The following is a 25997-nucleotide window of genomic DNA, read 5'->3' as shown; positions in this document are numbered from 1 at the left end:
CCATTTGTTTTCCCAATATATTTCATTTAAAAAAATAGCCCAAGAGTAACCAACACTTATCATACAGAGATTTAACACCAGATTTACTTTGCACCAGTTATTTTTCATAAGGTCATAAACCATGTGTAATTCCCATTTTTTTGTCTCATATTTTCACCCGTTATGTTCTAACTGGTCCCCTTTGAAAATAACTGGTACACATCTGGCCCTATACTTTTCAGTGGGCTGTGCTGAAAAACAGGTATCATCATCATGACAATTCAATCTATACAGCACAGTACAGGGTCATTTACAATAGAAGTTAACAGAGGACAAGTGAGTTACAAGATGTGGAGTGGGACAACAGACAACAAGAATACGTTTTTGACTAGTCATTTTTCCCAGCAGTTTTGTGTTCACCATACATTGTAGTAGATTATGCAGTTTGAATGCGTAAGCAATAAATAATGCTAAATTATAGGAATCATAGATTGGATGGACATTATTTGTAGTGTCACAGAAAAAAATACACAATTTCATCTGGAATGGACAACATTACACCAGAATGGCAAATGAATCTGCCATAAAAATCAATAGAATAAAACCGTCATCCATGCAACAATGGAAGAAATTTGGGAATTGATTGGATAACCCACATCCAGTACATACGAGATACAAATACTACAGGAGTCAAATATGCCAATGACGGTGTTCTCTCTTTAATTAAAGAGAAAATGAGAGGAAAAATAAGGAAGAAAAATAAAATAAATAGATTGTTGTGGGAATGTAGTCGTCAGCAGGTTGTACACGTTTCAGTTGGTGTCCATTGTACGTGAGAACATAGGAGAGTAAGAGAGATAGGAACAGGTCCACAGATCCTAACCCTCACTCCATCCAGACATGAAGTGACCCTTTATTCTCCTCATTTAAAGGCACCTGAACCACCACTAATATAAACTGGCTGAAAAACTAAACACTGTGTAGATCTACTGTATAGTATAATTCCATGTTAGTTCCCCCAGGTACAATAAAAGCTGCATAATATCCTTGTCCCTTTATAGAAGTCTAATAAACAACAGTTCTGAGGTAGTGCAATACTGCTTCTCATTTCCTCTACAATAACATTTGACTGATCATGTACGCTAACGGTAACATATTAAATATGGAATCAAATCAATGATGGCAGAGGGTGTTTTTGACTCCCAGTATATAAAACAACTATTCACTTTGGTTAATAGGCTAAGATACACTTCCGTTATTTTTTTGTTGTATCAAAAGTGCATGTCTGTGTGTGTGTGTGTGTGTGTGTGTGTGTGTGTGTGTGTGTGTGTGTGTGTGTGTGTGTGTGTCACGAGTCTTCTCCTATTCTACAGTATTGAATGTAACAGTAATATGATATCAGTCTTGGAGGGGGTGGGTGGGTCTGTGTCACATGTCTTATCTCTCCATCTCTCTCCTCTCTCCGTCTCTAAGGGGTGGAGGGGGTCCTAAACGTAACCCCCCAGGCAGAGCACTAGCAGCACGTGCACGGTGAGCAGGTAGAGGGACACCAGCAGGGGTGTGCGCTGGCGAGAGCAGAAGGCCACGCGCAGCATTCTCATCAGGCCTGGCCCGCTGCTGCTCCGAATCTGATGGTGGGGGAGAGAGGGAGAGAGAGGGAGGGGGAGAGAGAGAGAAGTATAGCCAGTTACAGGAGGCAGTAGTAGTAGTAGTCACAGACCATTCTTACATGGCAATGGTGAAAGGACATTTCATGTTCAGAAATGTATCCTGTGTCGGTACTTACTCGGGTAACAGAGCCTCCTGGTGGCTCAATGAGGACAGCTGTCTCAGAAGCAGAGAACTGCCCTTCGTGGGCCGACTGCCATTCACCCTGGTTGATCCTACAGCAGGTGAGCGAGGAGAGAGATACTGAGTAAACACTGTCTGACACACACAGGAAAGCACTCCGATAGGATCCAACACAAATATGCCAAACGATGACTTGAGGCCAATAATCCCATTACCAACACAATACCTCCACAACTCTCAGAGCATCTCTATAGAGCCTGACAGAATCACAGCAGCGAGCTGACATGCTCATTCCTCATTAGAATCACACTGTGTCAGTGAGTGTAGAGCTGTAGGGGCAGGCAGAGGATGACCTCTGTCATGTGACGGGAGACACTAAGCGGTCATGATGAGTCTCTTACAGTTTGAGGCGGTCCTGGGCAGCCATTAGCTGCTCCTCCACAGCCACCCGATACTGCTGCTCTTCATCCAGTCTGACAGACACAAAGAAAGGACACGTTAGCATGTCGGACATGCTTGCGTTATCATGGGCTGGGGCTGTGTGGTGTTGAATGGGTTTGTTGTGTCTGTTCTGTTTGTTATTGTTCCTCTTTTGAGTGTGTGTTTTGGTCATTGGTAGAGAGAACGTGTGTGTGTGTGTTTTGGTCATTGGTAGAGAGAACGTGTGTGTTTTTGGCCATTGGTAGAGAGAACGTGTGTGTGTTTTGGTCATTGGTAGAGAGAACGTGTGTGTGTTTACTGTATGCGTGTGTGTTTTTAAAGGGGGGTGTCGTGGGGTTGAGAACTGGTACCTGCGCTGAAGTTCTTTAAAATCCACCCTGAGGCTCTCGCTCTCTGAAGGGCCAATGTGCTGCTGAGGAGCTCCGGGGGCACTGTCCACTTCCCCTGTCCCCTGGGGGCCACAAGAAATAGTCAAAATCACAAAACATTGTAGAAATCACTATAGTAGAGGCTTAAATCGCTCCATGTCAATGTGTAAATCTAGTTCCTCTGTGCCATAGTGGACACATTATCTTTAAAAACATGTTCAGCATGTATCAACTAGGGACAGTGAATGAATCAGAGCAGAGTGATATCCAAGGGCGTGCTGACCTTGCGCTTGTCTTCATGCAGTTCCTGGAGCTGCCTCTGGAGGGCAGTGCAGCGGCTCTCGGCCTCGTCCAGCCTCTGGGAACTGCCTTGGAACTGGGAGGAGAGATGGCGGTTCTCCTCAAACACCTGCGAGAGCTGAGGGGAGGGAGGGACAGCAACGGGCTCAGCAGACTGTGTGTGTGTGTATGTATGTATGTATGTATGTATGTATGTATGTATGTATGTATGTATGTATGTACACACACACACACACACACACACACACACACACACACACACACACACAAAACCAAAAGAACGAAGAAGCAGCAGAGAAGAAACGGTGAAAGAAAATGGAAAAGGGGCATGCAAGAGAAATGAAGAGGGAAGAGCCAGAGGGAGACACATAGATGAAATATGGAATCATCTAATCCATAATCATGAAATGAAGTACCTTTCATTCAACCATGTCATTTAGTACTGTAAGTCAGAGAGGGTGATCAGAGGTAGTTGTGAGATAGCGTAGTAGTAAAACAGAATGATTGTAGGTAGGGTTGTTAGACATGGACAAGAGGCGATGGGTGACAGGAAGGAGGAACAGTCTGGTCTCTCTCTACCTTATTACTGAGCTGTGTAATCCGCTGCTCTCGCAGCTGAAGCTCATTCAGCGGGCCACTCTCTGATTGAAGGACCCCTACTTTAGATGACAGGTCTGCCTCAACAGGTGCCTGAGCACAAAAAACAATAAAGAATACATAAATAGCCATGGAGAAGCGACAACAGAGGTGAACTATAATCACACAATTAACAGTAAAGTACGACTCTTAACTGCACCAATGTATAACTTAAACCTAGATTTGTAGATAACGTTGTCCAGTACAGGCCAAATGTATGCAGCAAGCAGAATGCTTCTTGCCTCAGTCAACACTGCTCTTCTATTGCATACTATTTATTCAACTGCATGACCAAGACACTATCCACTTCATATTTGGACAAGTCGTACTTGACACAGCACATCCATCATTTATACTGTACATCCAATTGTGAAGATATCAGTTTTATTACTATGCATACTACCTTCCTTTAATTCATTGTTATTTTGATTGGTCCAGAAAAAGGTGATTTCACTGCACCTTTTAAACCCGCTGTAAACTGTGTATGTGACAAATACAATTTGATTTGGACATGAACAGCAGTAGATTACGTCTTCCATCTCACTAATCCCTGGTCCAAGTACAGTCGTTATCAGTTATCAGACCTGTCTCTGGTGGTGTTCCTCCGGTGGTTTGGGCCTGGTGGCGCGGGCCTCCTCCAACATGGCACCGAGCTGGCGCACCTGCTGGTCACGGTCTGAGAGGGTGGCTAGGGTCTGCTGCTTCAGGACCTCTGCCTGGGCCTGCCAGTCAACCTGCTCCAGCCTAGAAAGAGACAGATATACCTATGTAGCCGAGGCATAGACACTCATATACCTCTAAACATGATTAAGAATGTTTGGATTTTAAATAACATAAGCAGCTCTTTATGAAGTATGTCTCACCTGAGAATTTCTAGTTCCTGGTTCTCCCTCTGCCTCAGGTTGTCCAGCTCCCTCATCCTGTCCACCATCTCCTCAGCCCTCCTCCTCTCCTCCTCTAGCTCCTGGCTGAGTCTAGACAGCTCTCCTCCTCCCAGTCGAGTGAGCTCTGAGTGCTGCCGCTGCAGCTGTTCCAACTACAGGACAGGGAGAAACAAAGCTCGTGTTACTGTAGATACTGGTATATGAAAACACTGTGCAGGTAAACTATGATGTCACTACCATTGTGGATGTGTTAGTAGTTGTCCTGACGTTGGCCTGTTGGGGGAGGTTTATGACCCCCATAAAAAACGTTCCTCTTTTCTCTCTCTCTACTTTGTAGAGTTGACTCTTGTAAAGCCTTTGTAACAGAGTCTGGTAACATCAAAAGGTGGGAAACGGAACCATATTTCGGTAATCCAACCAGTTGAAAATATGCATTTGGTACTTAATGAATATGATCTCAGATCAGTTGTTGTCTGGGACATTACTACTAATGACAGGATGACATAAACTGTATCTTGGAAAGTCGACACATTCTAGTTATCAGATTCACATGGAATTGAAACTATTTGTGAAAAGATTAAATGTAATGTTATCTTCTTAAATGAGAGAACGGTTTGTCATAGAGAAACTCTGCTCACTCAGAGGCCCCGCCCAAGTGAACAGACATTGGTTGTAAACTATGAAACACGCCCTTCTCGTCACCCCGATATAAGCCCGTGGACGAAAATCCAACTTTCTGTTCCGAGGACGTGAGGACGACGGTCCTACGTTGAAAGGGCTCAGATAATAACCTAACGAAATTAGCATCGTGTTCAAGGTGAAGGTGACGATCGACACGCCGAAAGGATGAATTTCGACTATACCGGCCAGAATATAGCACGAGTATGGCAACTTGGTATGAACTTTGAACTCTTATTCACTCCAGAAGTGATACCTCCTAGCCGTTGAGTTAGCAGCAGCCGCTGTAAACGTGGGCTAGGAAAGGACGGACGACGTATCCAGTCTAACACACAGAACGATACTACAACGTATCCAGTTTACAACCAGAGACATTCTTCAGAGGACAAGAGATCCCTGCTGGGCAACCTGGCCTTCCATCTACGATCAACCTATTGAAGCGCAGCTCAGAGTAAATATTTATTGCATTTTCTTTTTCCAAATGGGCGGTTATTTAGAATGCATAAGATTCTGTATTTACGATAGAGTAGCTTCTCCCTTTGTTACTCAGTCCTCCCGCGCTTTCATTTTCCTTTATGACATCATTTGTAATCAATGTATGATCCATTCTGTGTATATGTAATTATGTGTGATTAGTTAGGTATTTAGTAAATAAATTATTAAACCAAATTTTGTATTGCTGATTCAACTTGTTAGCCAGGGTTCGTGAAGATAACCAAGAATTTACAACTTTCAGATGAGACTGAATAAGGTGACGATTAAATATTTACTGCTATTGAGGTAAAATATTACCAGGTCTTTAAGAGTTTATTCAGAAGATAACAGCTCTATAAATATTATTTTGTGGTGCCCCGACTTTCTAGTTAATTTCACTTACATGATTAGCTTAATCAGGTAATATTAATTACAGATAAATGATTTTATAGAATAGCATGTCATATCACTTAATCCGGCATAGCCAAAGACACGTCATAGTGCTTTTATGGAATACTTTGTGTAAAATGGAAATAACTCTGGTTGATTACCAGTCTCTCCCTGTCGTTCTGCAGGGCTGACAGGGCGTTCTTCAGTCCCCACACCTCTGCAGTGGATCCTCCATGGCCCATGGTGGGTGTCTGCTGGCCCCCTGCCCTGCTCATCTCCTCCAGTCTGAGGCTGAGTTCCTGGACCTGGCTGAGTGCCTGATCCCTGCTGCCCTGCAGTGACGCCATGGCCTGGCCGAACGCCTGGTTCTGGGCCCGGAGCTGGCCGGCCACCTCCCTCTCCTCCAGCAGCCTCTGCTCCGTGGTCAGCAGGTCTCGGGCCAGCTCGGCCACCCTCTCGGCCGCTGTCTCCGACTCCGTCCGCGTCACCCCTCCCTCCCAACGCAGTTCTTTCAGCTCCTTCTGCCGAGCCTCCTGCACCTCTCTTTCCTTGGCAAGGCTCTCCTCCAGGATCTCCACCTGGGTCCTGGCAGCCTGCAGCTGCTCCCTCAGCTTCTCTACCTCCGCCCCGGGAGCGTCTCTCACCTGCATGTTTCCACTATCACCAGCCTGGCTGAGGGTCTCCCTCTCCACCGCCTGAACGAAAGCCTCCCGTCCCTCCAGGCTCTTGATCTTAGCCCCTAGCTCTTCTTTCTCCTTCTCCAGGGTAGCGATGCGCTCAAGCTGGCCGGACAAGAGCTGCTTGTGCTGGGACTCCTTCATGGTGAGGACCTGGGTAAGATCGTCCCTGTAGCCATGAAGCTGGGCAGATAGCTTGGCCTTCTCTGCATGGAGGTCATCCCTCTGGACCAATAGGGAGCGCAGCTCCTCCTTCAGACTGTTATTCTCCGCAGCAGCCTCCTGGATCAGAGCGTCCTTTTCCATCATCACCTGGGACAACAGATCCATCACGTAGAGGGATGGGTTATACAACTGGGGCACGAGGAAGACATTCTAGAGTACTATCACACTAATAATATCACTCTTATCACTACATACAGTTTCAGTATGTCGATGACATGCATGTACATAAATAAACATTTACTACCGGTTTACCATTCAGAATCTCTTCTTGACCTCCTCTGTACACATGTTATCATTGTTCTTTTACCTGCAGATGTTTCTCCTCCAGCTGTTTGTACATGCCAAGTACTCTGTCTCTGTCGTCCTGTAAAGAGCCCATGGCCTTGGTGAAGGCGTCCAGCCTGGCTTTGCTGTGGCTGCTCTCCTCCTCTGCCTTCCGCAGCCGGTCCGCCAGACCCCGCACCTCCTCTCTCCTCTCCTCCAGCTCCTTCTCAGCCTCCTGGGCCCTGGAGTCAGCCTCCCTCCTGGACTCCTCTGCAGCCTGAGGGGGAGCACGCATGTAAAAAGTCAAGAAGATGCAGGGGAATGGGTTTAAACATTTTCATTGACATAAAGCAGAGATGAAATAAAAGTGATCCATACCTGGGTCACGGCTTGCTCCTTCTCCCCCAGCAGCTCCACCTCTCTCCTCTCCTTCTCACTCAGCTCTGTCTGCAGGCTCTCTGTCAGGGTCTTGGAGGAGCGCAGGTCTGTCTCCAGTTGTTCCATGCTCAGGCCCAGACTTCTCCCCTCTGCTTCCCTCTCCTTCAGCTGGGACCTGGCCTCGTTGGTCTCTCCCTGCAGCTTCCCAACTGCCTCTTCCAGGACCTGGGTTCTGTGGCGGAGCCCCTCCGCCTCGCTCTCCAGGGAGGCCAGCTGGGCGCGAGCGTCAGCCAGGGAGGTCTCGGTCTGGGCTAGGGACTTCTGAAGCTCCTCCCTGTCCTGCTCCAGGGCAGCCTGGTTCTCACGGAGCCTCTTCTCTTCCTGCTCCCATTTCAGCTGCCACTGCTCGTCTGCTTTCTGCAGTCTGGACAAAAAATAACAAATAAACACATTACATAACACAGCATAGTGTATCACAAACCTGGCTGGAAATTGGGGCAATTTAGTTAATTAACTTTATCAGGAACAGTAGCCATTTTTACCTGTCCACTGTAAGCTGTAGCTCTTCTCTCCGAGCGGTCTCTTTCTGCAGCTGTTCAGCCAGATCTCTGGACCGGGTCTCTCCCTCCCGCACCTCGGCCTCCTTCCCCTGGAGGGTGCTGTTGAAGCGACTCTCCCACTGCCGGGTCTCATCCAGCACGCGGTCCCTGTCGTCCTGCAGGGAGGACATACAGCGCGAGAAGGCAGCCAGTCGGGCCAGAGACTCATCCAGGCGGGTCTGCATCTGCTGGGCCTGTCTCTCAGCGGTGTCAGCTAGCTCTTTTGCCTCCCGGGTGGCATCCTCCTCTCTCTCCCTCTCCCGGTAAGACTCCTCCAACCTCAGCTCAATCTGCTTCAGCTCGGCTCCCAGCCTGAACCTCACAGAGTCCAGGCTCTGCTCTGCCTCTGCTTTCAACTCAGCCTCTCTCTGTAGAGCGGTCTGCTCACAGGCTCTCCTCTCAGCTTGGGCCTGGCTGGCCTCTGTCTGGGCCTCAACCAGCTGGGCTTTGCAGCTAGATAGCTCAGCCTCAGTCTTCTTAAAAGCGTCTGTGACTTTGGTCCTCTCCAGATAGGCTTGCCCAAGCTCTTTGTGGACGTCGTTGCTGCCCAGTTGCAAAGCCTTGCCCTCCCTGGCCATCTCACTGATCCTTTCCTGGTACTGGATGCAGTCCTTCTGCATCTGGCGCACCTCCAGCTGCTTCTCTCTCAGCAGCTCCTCCAGCTGCTTTGCCCGGCTCTGGCTGCCCTCTTTCACCCTCTGGGCGGACTTCAGCTGCTGCTCCAGCTCCCTCTGCTTCCCTGACTCTGCCTCTGCCTCGGCCCGCTCTCTCTGGGCCTGCCTCTTGTCCTCCTCCAGCCTGGCTGCCCGGTCCCTCTCGCTCTCGGCCAGGGCTTCCAGTTCAGCCCGCTCCCTCTCCAGTCTCTCCACCTCCCTCTGCAGCTCCGCAAGACGCTCCCGGCTGTCTGTCGCGTCCTGCTGGTAGCCGGCGATGCTGCCATTCAGCTGGGCCAGCTGGTTCATCAGACGCTCCTCTAGGTCGTCCTTCTCTACCTCCAGGCTGCTGTGGAGCTCCTGGAGTTGGGCCTCCCTTTTAGAGCTCTCTTCCATCAGGCTCTGTTCCTTATCTTTACTCTCCTGAAGGAGCTGCTCCAGAGAGGCTAGTCCAACCTTAAGTTCAGCCTCACTCTCTTGCCACTGTTCCCTCTCTGAATGTAGGGCTGCCTCCATTTCCCTCCGTTTTCCCTCAATTACGGTCTGTTCACTTTCAGACATGTCCGTCTTCACTGGCTCCTCCCTCTGGGTCTGTTCCTTCTCTTTACTCTCCTGAAGGCGCTGCTCCAGAGAGGCCAGCTCAGCAGTGAGTTCAGCCTCGCGCTGTTGCCTCAGTTCCCTCTCTGACTGTAGGGTTGCCTCCATTTTGCTCAATTTCTCATCAATTAGGGCCTGTGTATGTTCAGTTATTTCGGTCTTCACCATCTCCTCAACAGAGGGCGTTTCAGGTGCAGCTACCTCAGACTCTATGGCCTGGCTATGTGGCTCTATGTCCTGAGGCTGGCTCTTAACTGGCTCTTGGGTAGTTTTAGTCATGACTGTACTAGACTGCTGGGCAACAATGGTCTCCTCCACTACATCATCAGAGATGGGGGTTTTATCTGGAGCTAATCTGTCCCCTTTCTCTAGCTCTTGGACTAGTTGCTCCCTCAACTCAACAACTTGCTGTTCTAAGGAGTCCCTCTGTGCCGTAGTGGCATTCAAATCAGCTTTCAGAGCCTCAAACTTCTCTTTGAGTCTTTCAAGTTCTCCTTTGAGTGCCTTGTCCTCCCTTCTTATTCCTTTCTTTTCATCCATCTCTCTGAGACTCTCGTTCTCCTCCTCTAAATCCATTATTTTCTGCTGCTTGGTCTTGGCAAACTTCCTCATCTTGTCTTTGACAGTGTCCACCTCTTTCTGGGCCTCTTCTTTCTGCCGTTCAGCCTCCTGCCTGGCTGCCTCGTGGGTCCTGGCTCTAGCAACAAGCTCCTTCCTCTCCTGTCTAGCAGCTTCCAGCACACGTCTCACACGCTCTGCCTCATCACTCACGTTCTCATAGGACTTTAGCAGAGTCTCATACTCATCCTTCATCCCATGCACCTTCTCCTCCCATTCTCTGCATGCCCGAGCAGCCTCCTCTTTGGCAGACTCTGCCTCTCTTTTACAGAAGTCTTTCTCTGTCAACATACCCTCCATGGCCAGCTTGAGGCTCTCGCAGGACCCCTCAAGGCTCTGGTTCTCCACCAAGGTCCGATCAACCTCCTCTATCAGCCTCTCTCTTTCTGCTCTCAGCTTCTCCAGCTCGACTTCTCTAGCCTCCATCTTCTGATGCAGTTCAGTGATGACTTTCTCAATGGAGGCCAACTGTTCTTTCTGGCTTTTGTTCTCTTTGAGGGCCTCTTTGCGGGAGATAAGGGCGGCCTTGAGCTTCTGCTGAAGCTGCAGGATCTTGGAGTCGCTGCCTTTCTCTTCCTCCTGCTTCTGGGGGACCTCGGCCTCCAGTCTCTGGCTCTTTTCCTTCTCTGCTCTCAGGCCTTCCTGCAGGGAGGCGATCGACTGGTCCTTCTCATACACTGTCTCTTGCATGGACTGGAGGAGGGAGCTTTGCTCACCCAGCTGCTGGCTAAGCTCCATGATCTCATCGTTCTTGTTGCTCAGGAACTGCTTGAATTCCTCCACCTCTGTCTGCAGGGTGGCAATGGTGGACTCAGCGGAGTCTGAGGCGGCTCCCTTGGCCGCAGCCTCCAACTCTGCTTTCACAGCTTCTGCATAGGTCTGAGCCTGTAGACACTTCTCCCTCAGAGCCTCCAACTCCTCATAGACATGTTCAATCTGGCTCTCCTTCTCTCTCAGGGCCTGCAACTCTTTGCCCAGCACTAGAAGCTCACTTTCCCTGAGTGACAGGCTAGCCTGGCTCTCCTGCAGTTGGCCCTCCAACTCTGTACAAGATGCCTTCTCAGCCTGGACCTCTTCTTTCAGAGCTTGTAATAAGGCCTCAATGTCAGCTGAAAGTAGCTGAGAGGGTTCCTCGGCACTGGTAATTGGATTATCACCTTGTTGTTGTTGTGCTTCATTCTCAGGAGCTGCAAATTCCACCCAGTCTTCCTGGACCCAATCTCCTGAAGCTGGCTTCTCAATCTTCTCCACTGCAGCGTTGGCCTCCAGCTCAGCATGTACTTCCTTCTCTGTGCTCACCTCTTTCTGTGCCTGCAGTTCCTCGAGCTCGCTCAGTCTAGTCAACAGCCCATCTCGTTCACCAATCTGCTCCTCCAAACGCTCCAACAGCCCGTTGTACTCTTCCTTTTGCTGTTTTAGCTGTTCGCGGTGGTGCCTGTCCTTTTCTTTGGCCTTGAAGATAGTGTCTTTTCGAGAGTCCTGGGCCTCCTGCAGTTTCTTTTGCAGTGTTTCGCAATCTGACTCCAGTGAGGCCACCTGGGACTGCAACCCAGTGATTTCAGCTGAGGTGTCAGCCTCTGGAGTCTGCTCAGCTCCCTCACTCAGCCTTCTGTTCATTTCAAGTGTCTCTTCCAAAACCTGATCCTGCTGGCTGATTTTCTGTTCCAAAACTTCCATGGCCTCTTCTTTGGACTTCAAGGCTTGTCTGAAATCTTCGAAAGTAGTCTCAATTGCCATAACCTCTTGTTTTCTGTCTTTTTCTAAAGCTGGTACACTTGCAGGGGCTTCCTCCGTTGCTTTCCCTACTTGTCCTTTCCTTTGATCTGCATCTTTCTCAAACTCTGCAACTTTTTTCATCAGCTCTTTGCGCTGCACCAGGGCTGCCTGCAACCTCTTTTTAATGGTGGTCACTTGGGTTGTCAGATCCTCTTTGTCCTTTCGCAAACTAGTGAGCTCATCACCATCCTCTACATGACTCTCCCCTGTCGCTTTCTCCTTTTCTCCAGCTTTCTCAAGTTCAATGATCTGCTCCTTCAGTTTCTTGACCTCAGTGCTCATTAGGAACTTCTCCTCACTGGTCAGGAGCAGTTTGGCAGACATGCCGTTGCTCAGCTCCATCATCTCCTGCTCTTTCTGGGTGATGCGCAGTAGCAGCTCGTTAATTTCAGTGTCCCTCTCAGACAGTACAGCTTTGGCCATGTCCCTAGCCTGGGAGAACTCCAGCAGTCTGGCCTCCATGTCTTGGAGCTTCTGCTCCAGCTCAGAGGTGGTGATCTCCCATTCTTCCAGCTGGGCGCTCAGCATCCTGGCCTGGCCCTCCTGCTCAGAGAGAGAGCGCTGAGCCTCATCCAGGTCTGCCTGCAGAGCCTGGATCTTCTGCTCTTTGGAGTGGCCTTCTGTCTGCAGGCTGGCCAGCTGCTCCTCCAGGAGATGCATCTCCATGCTCTGCCTCTCCAACTCGGAGCCACTGTGCTGGGCCACCGTGTCCATCTCTGACCTGGCTGACTGAAGCTCTTCCTCAAATCTCTGGGCCTGGGACTCCGCCTCATCCTTGGCAGCTGCCAGGGACCGAATCTCTTCCTCAAGGCCTTGGGTTCTCTCCTGTGACTCTGAGGCAGCCTCTCTCAATCTCTGGAGCTCAGCCATGAGCTCACTGTACCTGTTCTGCAGCTCATCTGCCAAGGCCTGGGCAAACACCTGTCCAGGGGCAAAGTCGGAGAGGGTCGCCCCCTGCTGGCTGAGGTGCACCTGCACAGTCTCACGGATAATGACTGATGAGGACTCCACCTGGACTGTGGATGTTTCCTGCTCAGAGCTGTTCTCTTCCCAGGATTGCATCTGGAGCTGGCCAAAGCCCTGCAGTATGGGAGGCGACTGCTGACCTTCATCTTGGTTCACAGCCTCTAGGAGGGTCCAGCTGCTGTGGGCCACCTCGGAGTCACTGCTAGTGACCATCTCATCAGAGGAGGCCCCCTTAGATTCTCCGGGAGAGTCAGACTGGGGTTCAATGAGCTCTGGACTGCTCTCGTTATCAGCGGAGACTGACAGAATTGCGCAATCCTCTGCCACCAGGGTGGTGTCCTCCTCTCGCGTGTCTTCTAGGAGGTCTGGCAGCACTGTAGGACTGTCGCAGGGGGCCATGGCAGTGTCCTCACTCTGGTCTAGAATCTGATCAGCGCTTACCTTGAATGCATCATTTGAGCCCTGCTCTTCAGCCAGCACAAGACTCTCTCGCAGGGCAGTCAACTCATGGTCTTTCTCCAATAGCTGCTGCTCCAGAGCCAATATTTGGGCTGGGGAAATCAATAAAGATGAAAATTAATAGCCAGCCTAATAATCACACAATGCACAATTAATTGATCATACCTGAAATGCCAAAACAGATATTTTTCATGTAGCCATTGCAGGAACTAAAATTCAATCCTACCTCTGGCACCTCCTAGTAGTTCATGACTAGACCTATATATTATAGATTTTCAGATTTTTGCTTCTAAATGTTAACAATTGAGATGATTAGTGACATACTGTCAACATACTGTCAACAATGTTAACATACTGTTGACATGTCTACTAAACCACCAGTCTTTCAGGTTTAGTCAGACTGTGAAATGGGTAAGGCCTGTAAGCACATCTGCGTCATTATGCCAAACTCTGTTGTCAGCGAGGCCTGTGACAGCACACCGTGTCCAAGCCTATGCAAACACATCAATAGAGGGTGTGTGTGCTGCTGGCAGGATGGATGACTGGTCAAAGTCCTGGTGGTTGGCTTTCAGATTCAGAGAATAAAAACACACATTTTAAAATAGGTCTCCTTACCTTTATCAGCATCAGTCACTTCTTCCACAGATGGGTCAGTCACACACTGGACCAATGACTCCCTAGCAGCCTAGGAGAGAAAAACAAACGCCTGGGTTATTTCTGAACACACAGAGGGTGTAAACTTTATGACTTAATAATAGATCAATCCCATTGAAGTGGGACTATATTCAAAATGAATTGAGTTAACAGTTTCACACAGCTGTAATGTAGTTACACAATAGTTACACTGTAGTTATGATGGGCCTGGGCGTGAAGGTCAGCCCAGGGCTACAGTCATAACAGAGGATCAGTGGAGAGGCGATTAGCATTGCCTTGACCCAAATGACAGGGGGACATTCTGCCTCAGCATTATTAAACCCAACCACTGTCTCTGTCCCTCAGGCTGTCCCCTCTGAGATAGATCGTGGCTGACTGACCTGCCCCAGTAGTCAGGGCAGAGACCAGAGAGACTTCCCCACATGAATAAGCATGTGTGACACTCAATGTGCTGGCTGGGCAGTCCTCACAGCACAGTGAAATAACAGCACACCAATAGATCATATTGTATCAGACTGGGGTTGTCGTGTTCTATTGTGACTCCGCACTGTCAACAATTCTGTTTGGAAAGGGAATCGTCTAACAATTAGATTGAACATACAGTGCCTTCAGAAAGTATTCACACCCCATGACTTTTTCCACATTTTGTTGTGATACAGCCTGAATTAAACATTTATTAAAATGGAAATGTTGTGTCACAGGATGACACACAATACCCCATAATGTCAAAGTGGAATTATTATTTAAAAATGAAGAGCTGAAATGTCTTGAGTCAATAAGTATTCAACCCCTTTGTTATGGCAAACCTAAATAAGTTCAGGAGTAAAAATGTGCTTAACAAGTCACAAAAAGTTATCATGGACTCACTCTGTGTGCAATAATAGTGGTTAACATGATTTTTGAATGATTACCTCATCTCTGTACAAACAATTACCCCTCAGCCAAGCATTGAATTTCAAACACAGATTCAATTACAAAGACCAGGGAGCTTTCCAATGCCTTGCAAAGAAGGGAACCTATTGGTAGATGGGTAAACATTTTAAAAGGAGACATTGAATAACCCTTTGAGCATGGTGAACAAAGATACAGTCGTCCTTCCTAACTTAGTTGCCGCAGAGGAAGGAAACCGCTCAGGGATTTCACCATGAGGACAATGGTGACTTTAAAACAGTTAAAGTTTAATGGCTGTGATAGGAGAAAACTGAGGATGGATCAACAACATTGTAGTTACTCCACAATACTAACCTAATTAACAGAGTGAAAAGAAGGAAGCCTGTACAGAATAAAAATATTCCAAAACATGTCTGCTTGCAATAAGGCACTAAAGTAAAACTTCTAAAAATGTGGCAAAGAAATTAACCATTTGTATTCAGGACAAAAAGTTATATTTGGGGCAAATCGAACACAACATGTCACTGAGTACCTCTCTTCCTATTTTCAAACATGGTGGTGGCTGCATCATGTTATGAGTATGCTTGTCATGAGCAAGGACTATGGAGTTTTTTAGGATAAAAATAAATGGAATAGAGCTAAGCAAAATCCTAGAGGAAAACCTGGTTCAGTCTGCTTTCCAACAAAGACAGATTCACCTTTCAGCAGGACAATAACCTAAAACACAATGCCAATTATAAACTGGGTGGGTCGAGCCCTGAATGCTGATTGGCTGACAGCCGTGGTATATCAGACCTTAAACCATGGGTGTATTTTTACTGCTCTAATTACATTGGTAACCAGTTTTTAATAGCAATAAGGCACCTGGGGGTTTGTGATATATGGCCAATATACCACGGGTAAGGGCAGTGTCTAGGCACTCCGTGTTGAGTCGTGCTTAAGAACAGCCCTTAGTCGTGGTATATTGGCCAAATACCACATCTCCTCTGGCCTTATTGCTTAAATATACACCGAGTGTACAAAACATTAAGAACATGCTCTTTCCATGACATAGACTGAACAGGTGAATCCATGTGAAAGATCCTTTATTGATGTCTCTTGTTAAATCCACTTCAATCAGTGTAGATGACGAGGAGACAGGTTCAAGAATGATTTTTAAGCCTTGAGGCAAGTGAGACATTGATTGTGTATGTGTGCCATTCAGAGGGTGAATAGGCAAGACAGGTTTGTGTCAAGAACTGAAACGCTGCTGGGTTTTTCACGCTCAACATGTGCGCTAAGAATGGTCCATCACCAGAAGGATTTCCCACCAACTTAACACAACTGTGGGAAGCATTGGAGTCAACATGGGCCAGCATCCCTGTGGAACGCTTGACACTTTGTAGAGTCCATGCCCTGATGAATTGAGGCTGTTCTGAGGGCAAAAGGGGGTGCAACTCAATATTTGGAGGTTTCCTAATGTTTTGTTCCTAAGTGGCCTAGTTACAGTTGACTTAAATCGTCTTGAAAATCTATGGCCACACTTGAAAATGTCTGTCTTGCAATAATCAACAGCCAACTTGATGGAGCTTGAAGAATAAAAATAAATAAAAAGGTGCAAATATTGTACAATCCAGGTGTGCAAAACTGTTGGAGACTTACCCACAATGCCTCATAGCTGTAATCGCTGCCGAAGGTGATTCTAGCTATATTGACTCAGGGGTGTGAATACTTACGAAAATGACATAATTCTGTATGTCATTTTCAATAAATGTAGTAACACTTCTAAAAACATGTTTTCACGTTGTCATTATGGAGTATTGTGTGTAGATGGGTGAGAGAAAAAAATTGATTTCAACCATTTTGAATTCAGGCTGTAATACAACAACATGTGGAATACGTCAAGGGTTATGAATACTTTCTGAATGCGCTGTAATTTCACTGTGTGTGAAAACATCTGACATAAATAGATGCCATATATTAACATAAGTTTTGGTTGATTGGTCATTGTTTTTTTGGCATTGCATAACTTCTCAAATAATGAGCCTTGCAAGACATCCATAGCTTTGTCTTTTACACAGATGAAAATGAGCCCACCATTTGGTCAAATTACAGAAATAGACGAAGAACATTAGAGAATCTAGCAATGGGTACAACAGACTGAAGAGTGTGATAATTTGGGGTTCACAGATAATAAACCATATAAGCTATTTCTCCCAAAGTACATTTTTATGTTTATTTTCAGGTTATTACAGGATTCAAAACAAGCTTACAACATGTGCTACCTTCATTCATTTAGTAGTCGTAACAATCTCCTAAATTAATTTAGTGCGTCTGACTGCTCACCATTCCAATTTGCTGCTCCAGCTGTTGTATCCTAGCAACTGCCTCTTCGCCTTCTGCGGTGCGCTTATCCAGTTGTTCTGAAAGAAAAACAACACAATTATTAAATACGCTGCAAGCAAGCCGCTTGTCAGGTTATCATGAATGCTTTACACTTATAAACAAAACTTGCTTGATAGTGTATTCGGTTCCCTTACCTTGCAAAGTCTCCATGGAGTGGGTGACCTGGGTGCAGCGTTCCTCGCTCTCCCTCTGCTCCACCCTCAGCCTCTCCAGCCGGGCCTCCAGTGTACCCAGGCACAGGGCCAGGTCGGTGGGAACAGAGCTGTCCTCCTCAGCCCCCTCTCCAGCCAGAGAGCGCAGGCCTGTCAACAGCTCAGCCAGGGCCTGTCCTGCCCTTTGCCCCTCTCCATGCTCCTCTCTTAAGGCAGCAAGCTCCTTCTCCAACCTGGCTACTTCTCTGTTGGTCACTTCCTCCCGCTCTCTAGCGGCCCACTCCAGTTTCACTGTCAGCTCCTCCATCTGGGTTGATCTGTCTCGCTCTGAGGTCTCCAGGTTGGCTAGCTGGGCTGCTCTGTCCCTCTCGGAGGCCTCCAGGTTGGCTCGGAGGGCCACCAGCTCTGCCTGGGCCTGGCTGGACCACCCAGCCCACTGCTGTCTCTCCTCCTCCCTTTGCCTGCCAGCCTCAGCCAGCTCCTGCTCCATATGGCGGAACTGAGCCGTGAGGATCTGCAGAGAGGAGGCAGAGAGAGAGAGAGAGGAAGCGAGGGAGCGAGGAAGCGAGGGAGAGAGGAAGCGAGGGAGAGAGGAAGCGAGGGAGAAAGAGGGAGAAAGAGAGAGAATGAAGACAGATGAAGGACGGGGATGGTAGGGTCTACAACGAGAACTGCTCAGCTGTGCCAGTCAAGAAGTGATTTTGCATTTAGATGAGAAATGAGTCTACCCCTCAGCCCTTATGTAACATGCAATTTGTCAATCACCAAACATACTTAGTCAGTGTCACTCTGCTGTCACACTAGTAACTTGGTGAATAATGTAATACAGTACTCTGTGTCAGTCTGTTCAGATGGGCTCATTTTGCCCAAGTGTCAGTCAGTTTGCATTGTTATTCTATTGTGGGACCTTCGTAGAGAAAACACCATTCCCACTATGGCTCTAACTGACCAGCACAGTAGAGCGTGTCTGTACCTGTTTCTGCTGGTCGGCATTGTTCAGCTCCCCCTGCAGCATCTCCAGCACCTGGCAGCGTGACCGCATGGCTTCCTCCTGCTCCTCACAACGCCGCTGGGCTGCACGTAGAGCCTAGCAACACACACACTAAGGGCTTGGGTACAGGCTAAAAACAGAGTATAGGACCTGGCCTGTATGAGGGAGTGTAGAGTGAGTCAGAGAATGAAGTTTGTACCTGCTGTAGCTCAGCCTCATTCTGCCTCTGCACTGTGACCATCAGCAGCTCGTCCTCATGCTTCTGGATCTGCTCCTGGAAACGCATGTCCTTTTCACAGACAACTGCCTGAAGCACACGAACCTAAAAACGTGACATCTCTGCAGTCAGCTGACGGGCCCCTTTTAAACAATCTGGAACCTTTTCATTGAAAATGGTTAGAGAAACAACGAAACTGGCACCTGCTCCGTGTGTACGGCTTCCTTTTCACACAGGGCCTGTTCAGACATCTGGAGACGCTCCTGGAGGTTCTTCGCCGAGGTCGAGACCTCACTGAGCTGCTTCCTCAGCTCCTGGAGTTCCTCCTCCACAGCAGGAGCTGAGCTGGTGAAGGAGCTGTCTGGAGAGCTCTTCAGGAAATAGACAAGGATTTCAAAATGTTATTGATGACAAAATAGTCTAGTGTAGACCAAACTGGCTGTAAAGAATCTACAACATTTTAACTGTATACATTACAGCTAAAATACACATCAGAACCATGCTTATTGAACGCGGAGTTATTTGAACTCGGCTAAAGGACTTACTGTTGCTCCCTCCTGCCCTTTGAGGTCAGCAATTTGTTTGTTCAGAGCAGCCATCTTGGTTTTGGCCTGCAGCTTTAGTTTAGTGAATCGTGCCTCCGCTGTCTCCCTTTCGCTCTGTAAACACAACAACAAACACAGCACTGAAACTTGTGTTCCAGCAACAACAGCATAATCTCAGTAGATTTCTGACCACAATCTTTATTTGACAAGAAATGCATCAAATATGAATATTTCATGATCCCAACCCACACAGGACTGAAAGAAAATCTAAGCTATGCATTGAGGGCACATCCATATAAAACCACCGCATTCATGTCTCACACACACACGCATACAAAGTCATAGCAATACACATAGGCGCATGCACACACACACACAAAGTCAAAACAACACATGCAGGCCAACACACCCACCTGTACCCAGGCCTCACCTTGAGCTGCGTTTCCAAGGTGGCCAGCTGGCTGTCCTTATCTCTGACCACCTCCTTGAGATGCACTGTCAGCTGCTCCAGATGGGCCAGCATCTCCAGGGGCTCCTCCTCCACCCCAGGCCCAGACTCCTCAGGGGCCCCGGGGGCATCTCCAGGGGGGAGTTGGGGGACCAACATATCCTGCAAAAGGGCCACAGAGAAGAAGAGTGGTTACAAATATGGTGACTTGGAGAACATTAAGGCCTCCAATGGTGATCCGTTAGAGCAGGGTGAATCAAACTGGGTCCTGGGGTCCCCTCCCCCTGGGTGCAGGTTTTGGTTTTTACCCTAGCACTACACAGCTGATTCAAATAATCAAAGCTTGATGATGAGTTGGTTATTTGAATCAGCTGTGTAGTGCTAGAGCAAAAACCAAAACGTGCACCCAGGGGGACCCCAGAACCGAGTTTGGGGAACAATGTGTTAGAGTGCTGATCAGTTTTGCCTTTTAGATCACAATGGATTTATTATTATGGACAGAGAAGAGCTGATCCTAGTTAAGCACTACAACTCACACAATTGATAAATATGGGCCCAGGACAGAAAACATGTGCCATGTTATGTAAGCTTGTGAGGGGTTGAGGGAGTCTCTCTTACCTGAGGGGCTCCATCGGGGGGCTCGTCCCCAGACAACTCCTGCAGGACGTTGGTAAAGCCCTGGGACAGCCGGCTGAGCATGTAGCCGAAACTGGTGGTACAAGACAGAGACATTACGCCTTTATCTGGACAGGTGGGACTTGGGTCATGGTCAGTAGGTTTCAAAAGATCCTACCTAAACTTTCCCAATATATTTTGGGGTTTTCATATCTTCTGAGTCCATAGATGCCACAACAAAATAAATGATAAGCTTATCTAAAGTTTTTAAATGGTGAATACTCCATGCAGTGTTTCTTCCCATGCAAGATCCCTGATCAAAGTAAACTCATGTCCTAACATGATACTTTCACCTTGGTTTGACATGTTAGATATGAGGATTCTAGAGTTTAGACATTGAGGGTTCTATCTCAATCAATCATTATTCATAAAGCCCTTTTTACATCAGCAGTTGTCACAAAGTGATTATACAGAAACTGGATCAAAAAAATCTCTATGGAGTTTACATTATGATGCATTTACAACGTTAGCGCCCCTGTTATGTTATGATTCACATTTCTGTGTATAGAATTTATTTTAAGACAAAAACATAGATTGACTCAAATAATCAATGGACATAACTGCAGTGGAAGAGAACAATTGAGACCAGTGAAATCATAGAATGAGGGTTCCTGGACAGTCAATCAGTGCAGGCCCCTCGGAGGACCATCCTCAATGAATTTCGTAAAAATAGTGAAATATTAAAAAAGTTATCCTTTTTAGATCAAACTATACTAAATATATTCACGTCACCAAATAATTGATGAAAACACACCGTTTTGCAATGAAGGTCTACAGTAGCCTCAGCAGCACTCTGTATGTTAGCACCATGGTGTAGCTGGAGGACAGCTAGCTTCTGTCCTCCTCTGGGTACATTGACTTCAATACAAAACCTAGGAGGCTCATGGTTCTCACCCCCTTCCATATACTTACACAGTAATAATGACAACTTCCAGAGGACGTCCTAGAAACCTATCACAGCATTTACTGACATGTTGTCCACGCAATCAAAGGATCAGAGAATGAATCAAGTACTAAAAGCATAAGCTACAGCTATCTAGCACTGCAGTGCATAAAATGTGGTGAGTAGTTGACTCAAAGAGAGAAAGACAATAGTTGAACAAAATAATTTATTCCAAAATTAAGGAAAAGTGAGAGAGAGATATTTTGTTGTATTTTATTTTGTTACTTTCACTTACTTAGCTAGCGCATGCAGCTAGCTAGTTTAATGTACTCAAACACCTAGCTCAAACAGAGAGGGATGCTATGTTAGCTAGCTGGCTATGGCTAACCAACACTGGATTTCTTCCAAGGTAAGCTTTATAAAACCATTTTTATATATAATTATTAATTGCCACCAGGCCCACCGGTTCTTAAACGGAGCGAAACTGGGATAGAAATACCTCAATTTGTCCAATAAAAAATTCACATTTGCAACTGTTGGACTAATGATTACTCCCTAGATTAGCTAGATGCAGGCAAAAGTGTGGAAGGCGATATTGAATGTGTCACTGTCTGTCACCATGATTCTCTACCTTGTAAACTATCATTCATATTCAATGTCAACTATCACACTCAATGTCAACAAAACAAAGGAGATGATCGTGGACTTCAGGAAACAGCAGAGGGAGCAGCCCCCTATCCACATCGACGAGACAGTAGTGGAGAAGGTGGAGAGTTAAGTTCCTCGGCGTACACATCAGGGACAAACTGAAATGGTCCAACCACACAGACAGCGTGGTGAAGAAGGCGCAGCAGCGCCTCTACAACCTCAGGAGGCTGAAGAAATTTGGCTTGTCAGCGAAAACACTCACAAACCTTTACAGATGCACAATCGAGAGCATCCTGTCGGGCTGTATCACCGCCTGGTACTGCAACTGCTCCGCCCACAACCGTAAGGCTCTCCAGAGGGTGGTGAGGTCTGCACAACGCATCACCGGGGGCAAACTACCTGCCCTCCAGGACACCTACACCACCCGATGTCACAGGAAGGCCAAAAAGATCATCAAGGACAACAACCACCCGAGCCACTGCATGTTCACCCCGCTATCATCCAGAAGGCGAGGTCAGTACAGGTGCATCAAAGCCGGGACCGAGAGACTGAAAAACAGCTTCTATCTCAAGGCCATCAGACTGTTAAACAGCCATCACTAACATTGAGTGGCTGCTGCCAACATACTCAACTCTAGCCACTTTAATAATGGAAAGATTGATGTAATAAATGTATCACTAGTCACTTTAAACAATGCCACTTTATATGTTTACATACCCTACATTACTCATCTCATATGTATATACTGTACTCTATACCATCTACTGCATCTTGTCTATGCCGCTCGGTCATCACTCATTCATATATTTTTATATGTACATATTCTTATTCATTCCTTCCTTTACACTTGTGTGTATAAGGTAGTTGTTGTGAAATTGTTAGGTTAGATTACTTGTTAGATATGCAAGGTCGAAACTATAAGCACAAGCCTTTCGCTACACTCGCATTAACATCTGCTAACCATGTGTATGTGACAAATAAAATTTGATTTGAGCTGGGTGAATAAAATGTGAATGACAGTCATCCAATATGCTGTAATAGAAATAAGGCCATGCTCGTAAAAAAACGTATCATCCTCCCTCATCTTAAACGGCACCGACCGCCACTGCAGTCAATCGTCCTTTGTGCCAATAATATATCTGTGGCAAGATACATTAACGGGCATTATTGTTTTGTGACCCAGATAGTTCGTGCAGAGGGCCTCGGGGTTCGAGTGTCACCGGAAGAGCCGAACACTGCCGAACAATAGGGCAAGTCGACTGCGGCTGCGTCACTTCGTTTTGCCCACTACTCCTGAACAGCAAAGATTATGGGGAGAAATGGATGGCTTACTTTCTGAACAATTTGACAGTGCTGTCTCCAACCACAGTAAGAGTATTTGATGTATATACATAAATCGGAATTATGATGCTGTATTGGTTGCGCTTGTATAAAAACAGCGAACGAGTTAGCTTTTCAGTGCACGTAGACAAGCAGCTAGCTAGCTGGCTAACAAGGATAACTGTCATTGGCTAAATATATCGCTGTGACTTGTTTTTTGTAGCGTGTGGCAGCTGTTCTAAACTGCAACTCTGGGAATGGTGTGCTGATAGTTGAAAGAACGAGGGACTAACCTGTATGAGTACTTCTCAGATACCGGTTTCTGCTTTTTATTTGAAGAATCTCCTCTGCTGTATTTCTGTGCATAGCCACATCACCAAACATCCCGGAAACATAACTTGCAGAGCATCGATTGGCCAGTGGAGGATTGCACAACAGCAAGGGAGCGTCTGTAAATTTCCGACTGTTTACCATTTGTCAAGAGACCGTCTTAAGGAAAAATGTGCAACATGCGCCAAAACGCTCTTTTTTTACAAGATAATGTTTGTATTTTTATACAATGATTAACCTTCTTATCCATTTTCATTTGGAACCACACAACTGAATTTATTAGGATGGGGCCGGGTCATGACCCACGAGTCAATCTGATCATCAACAATGGAAGACAACTTGGACGAAGCCTTCTCTTACTTGCACACTACACCACAGTGTTTGTGACCTTTGTGAGTCGCTCTGTGAACTGGTTCATGCAAATGCTAAAGTGGACCACACTGTTTGCACGGTACACCGCGTCCGTCTTTGACTCCATCTACAGACACCTGCATTGGTGGCGTAGAAGGGGCGGTGGAGGGGTTGCCAAGCAGATCTGCCCCAGCCCTGACACAAAATCAGGGTGACCAGACTAAACATGTCAAGTCTCTTTAAACTTGAAGAAGTCTTAGAATGATTTTGAGAGTTTTAACCTTAAACCCTAGCACTAACCGGACAGCCTGCTCAAGACATCAAATCAGAAGATCTCACTGATCTTTTGGGAAAATGAAGTGCAACAGTGGTGAGAAAGTTGGGAGAGAGTTGAAGTAGAATGGAAAGAGCACCTTACTGAAGTCATTCATTCATTTCATTGTTTAATTCCTTACACTTACTAACAGTCTAGTGTTTTACAGTATATGCATGTATCAGTTGCATGTGTATTCCTTGTACTGTAATGCCAATATGAAAGTTACATGTTTGAATTTTCATATCGTAAACTGCTAGAATAATGTTCAAGGAAAGCTTCTCCAAAACCAGTAACAGGAGGGGAAGAATCAGGTATTAAACACACTAAGACATCTCTGGTATTGAAACACTTTTCTAAAGGGTATAACGTCAATTCAACTACACTACCTACCTACAAATAGTCATTTGTAACATGAATAGGATGTACAGTATAGGGATCTAACTCTAAGCAGCTATTTTGTCCCCACAGCCAGCTATTCATGTGACTGTAAATAAGTGAGAAGTATGTTTCCAGGGCTACCGGACAGGGAATGGGTCTTTCAAATTTTAATCTCGGCACCCAGAACCAAATCTAATCAATTACATTTATGTTCAGTCTGTCTCAAGACTATTCCCATTCCTGCATTATACTGTCTATCAGTAATTCTAACCACTATTGAGTTGAACAAATACAGAATTGTCTTTATCTATGCTTATGTGTATCCTTTTATTATTGTATTATTTTTTTAACTTGTTTTATTTGTAAAAACTGTGAAAATACTATATGAATGGCAGCATTGTGTTCAAAATCATGGCAAAAATAATCCTTATAGTTGGAAATGTGTTGACTGTTTTCTGTACTTAAATCACTATTTCAATCACTCATATACACTGAGTATACCATACATTAGGAACACCTTCCTAATATTGAGTTGAACCCCCCTTTTGACCTCAGAACAGACTTAATTCGTCGGGGCATGGACTCTACAAGGTGTCGATAGCATTCCACAGGGATGCTGGCCCATGTTGACGCCAACGCTTCCCACAGTTGTGTCAAGTTGGAAACACTTATCTCCCTCACTAGCTTTAAGCACCAGCTGTCAGAGCAGCTCACAGATCTCTGCACCTGTACATAGCCCATCTTTAATTGAGCCCAAACTACTACCTTTTCCCCTACTGTATTTATTTATTTTATTTATTTTGCTCCTTTGCACCATATTATTTATATTTTAACTTTTAACTTTCTTCAAACTACAAATCTACCATTCCAGTGTTTTTTCTTGCCATACTTTATTTACTTTGCCACCATGGCATTTTTTTGCCTTTACCTCCATTATCTCACATCATTTGCTCACATTGTATATAGTCTTATTTTTTTCTACTGCATCATTGACTGTATGTTGTTTTACTCCATGTGTAACTCTGTGTTTTTGTATGTTGTCGAACTGCTTTGCTTTATCTTGGCCAGGTCGCAATTGTAAATGAGAACTTGTTCTCAACTTGCCTACCTGGTTAAATAAAGGTGAAATAAAAATAAAAAATAAAAAGTTGGCTGGATGTCGTTTGGGTGGACACTTCTTGTTACACACAGGAAACTGTAGTTTAAAAAAACCCAGCAGCATTGCAGTTTTTGACACAAACCGGTGTGCCTGGCACCTACTACCATACCCTGTTCAAAGGCACTTAAATATTTTGTCTTGCCCATTCACCCTCTGAATGGCACACTTACACCATCCATGTCTCAGTTCTTATTTAACCTGTCTCCTCCCCTTCATCTAGACTGATTGGAGGGGATTTAACAAGTGACATCAATTAGGGATCATATCTTTCACCTGGTCGGTCTATGTCATGGAAAGAGCAGGTGTTCTTAATGTTTTGTGTACTCAGTGTATGCCACAGGTGTCAAACTCATTCCACGGATGAATGAGTGTCTGCGGGTTTTCTCCTCTCTTGTACTCAGAGGAATTAAGGTCACCAGCTAGTAACGAACTCCCCTCAACTGGTTGTTTAAGGCTCTATTGAAAGGAAAAACCTAAAACTTGCAGACACTGGCCATCCGT

At 46.3% G+C, this 25997-nt stretch overlaps 1 protein-coding gene and 1 long non-coding RNA gene across 3 annotated transcripts; one reads left to right on the top strand and one right to left on the bottom strand.

Moving 5' to 3' along the window:
- Positions 1 to 3: 3 nt before the first annotated feature.
- On the bottom strand, positions 4 to 23598 carry golgb1 (golgin B1). 2 transcript variants are annotated; one of them, XM_029741816.1, is made up of 22 exons: positions 23256 to 23598; positions 20055 to 20145; positions 19419 to 19598; positions 18989 to 19102; positions 18647 to 18814; positions 18426 to 18548; positions 18209 to 18322; positions 17218 to 17749; positions 17024 to 17100; positions 13769 to 13838; positions 8028 to 13245; positions 7486 to 7909; positions 7151 to 7384; positions 6103 to 6930; positions 4379 to 4551; positions 4100 to 4259; positions 3459 to 3569; positions 2863 to 2997; positions 2562 to 2662; positions 2172 to 2243; positions 1766 to 1862; positions 4 to 1607 (listed from the first exon to the last, which is right to left on the bottom strand). In XM_029741816.1, exons 2-22 carry the CDS (start codon positions 20133 to 20135, stop codon positions 1467 to 1469), a joined length of 9153 nt encoding a protein of 3050 aa, XP_029597676.1. In that variant the 5' UTR covers positions 20136 to 20145; positions 23256 to 23598; the 3' UTR covers positions 4 to 1466. The 2 variants fall into 2 exon arrangements, with proteins under 2 accessions (XP_029597676.1, XP_029597677.1); XM_029741817.1 differs by lacking the exons at positions 18647 to 18814; positions 18989 to 19102; positions 19419 to 19598; positions 20055 to 20145; positions 23256 to 23598 and having other exon boundaries at positions 18209 to 18327; positions 18421 to 18504.
- On the top strand, positions 22796 to 24731 carry LOC115179990 (uncharacterized). The gene is made up of 2 exons (XR_003873020.1): positions 22796 to 23010; positions 23186 to 24731. It is a non-coding gene; the product is annotated as an uncharacterized LOC115179990 (long non-coding RNA).
- The last annotated feature ends 1266 nt before the right edge of the window (positions 24732 to 25997 follow it).

Source organism: Salmo trutta, chromosome 40 (genome assembly GCF_901001165.1).
Source record: "Salmo trutta chromosome 40, fSalTru1.1, whole genome shotgun sequence".
Classification (NCBI taxonomy): Eukaryota; Metazoa; Chordata; class Actinopteri; order Salmoniformes; family Salmonidae; genus Salmo; species Salmo trutta.
The sequence above is the reverse complement of the archived record's forward strand: the minus strand, read 5'-3'. Positions and strand labels throughout refer to the sequence as shown.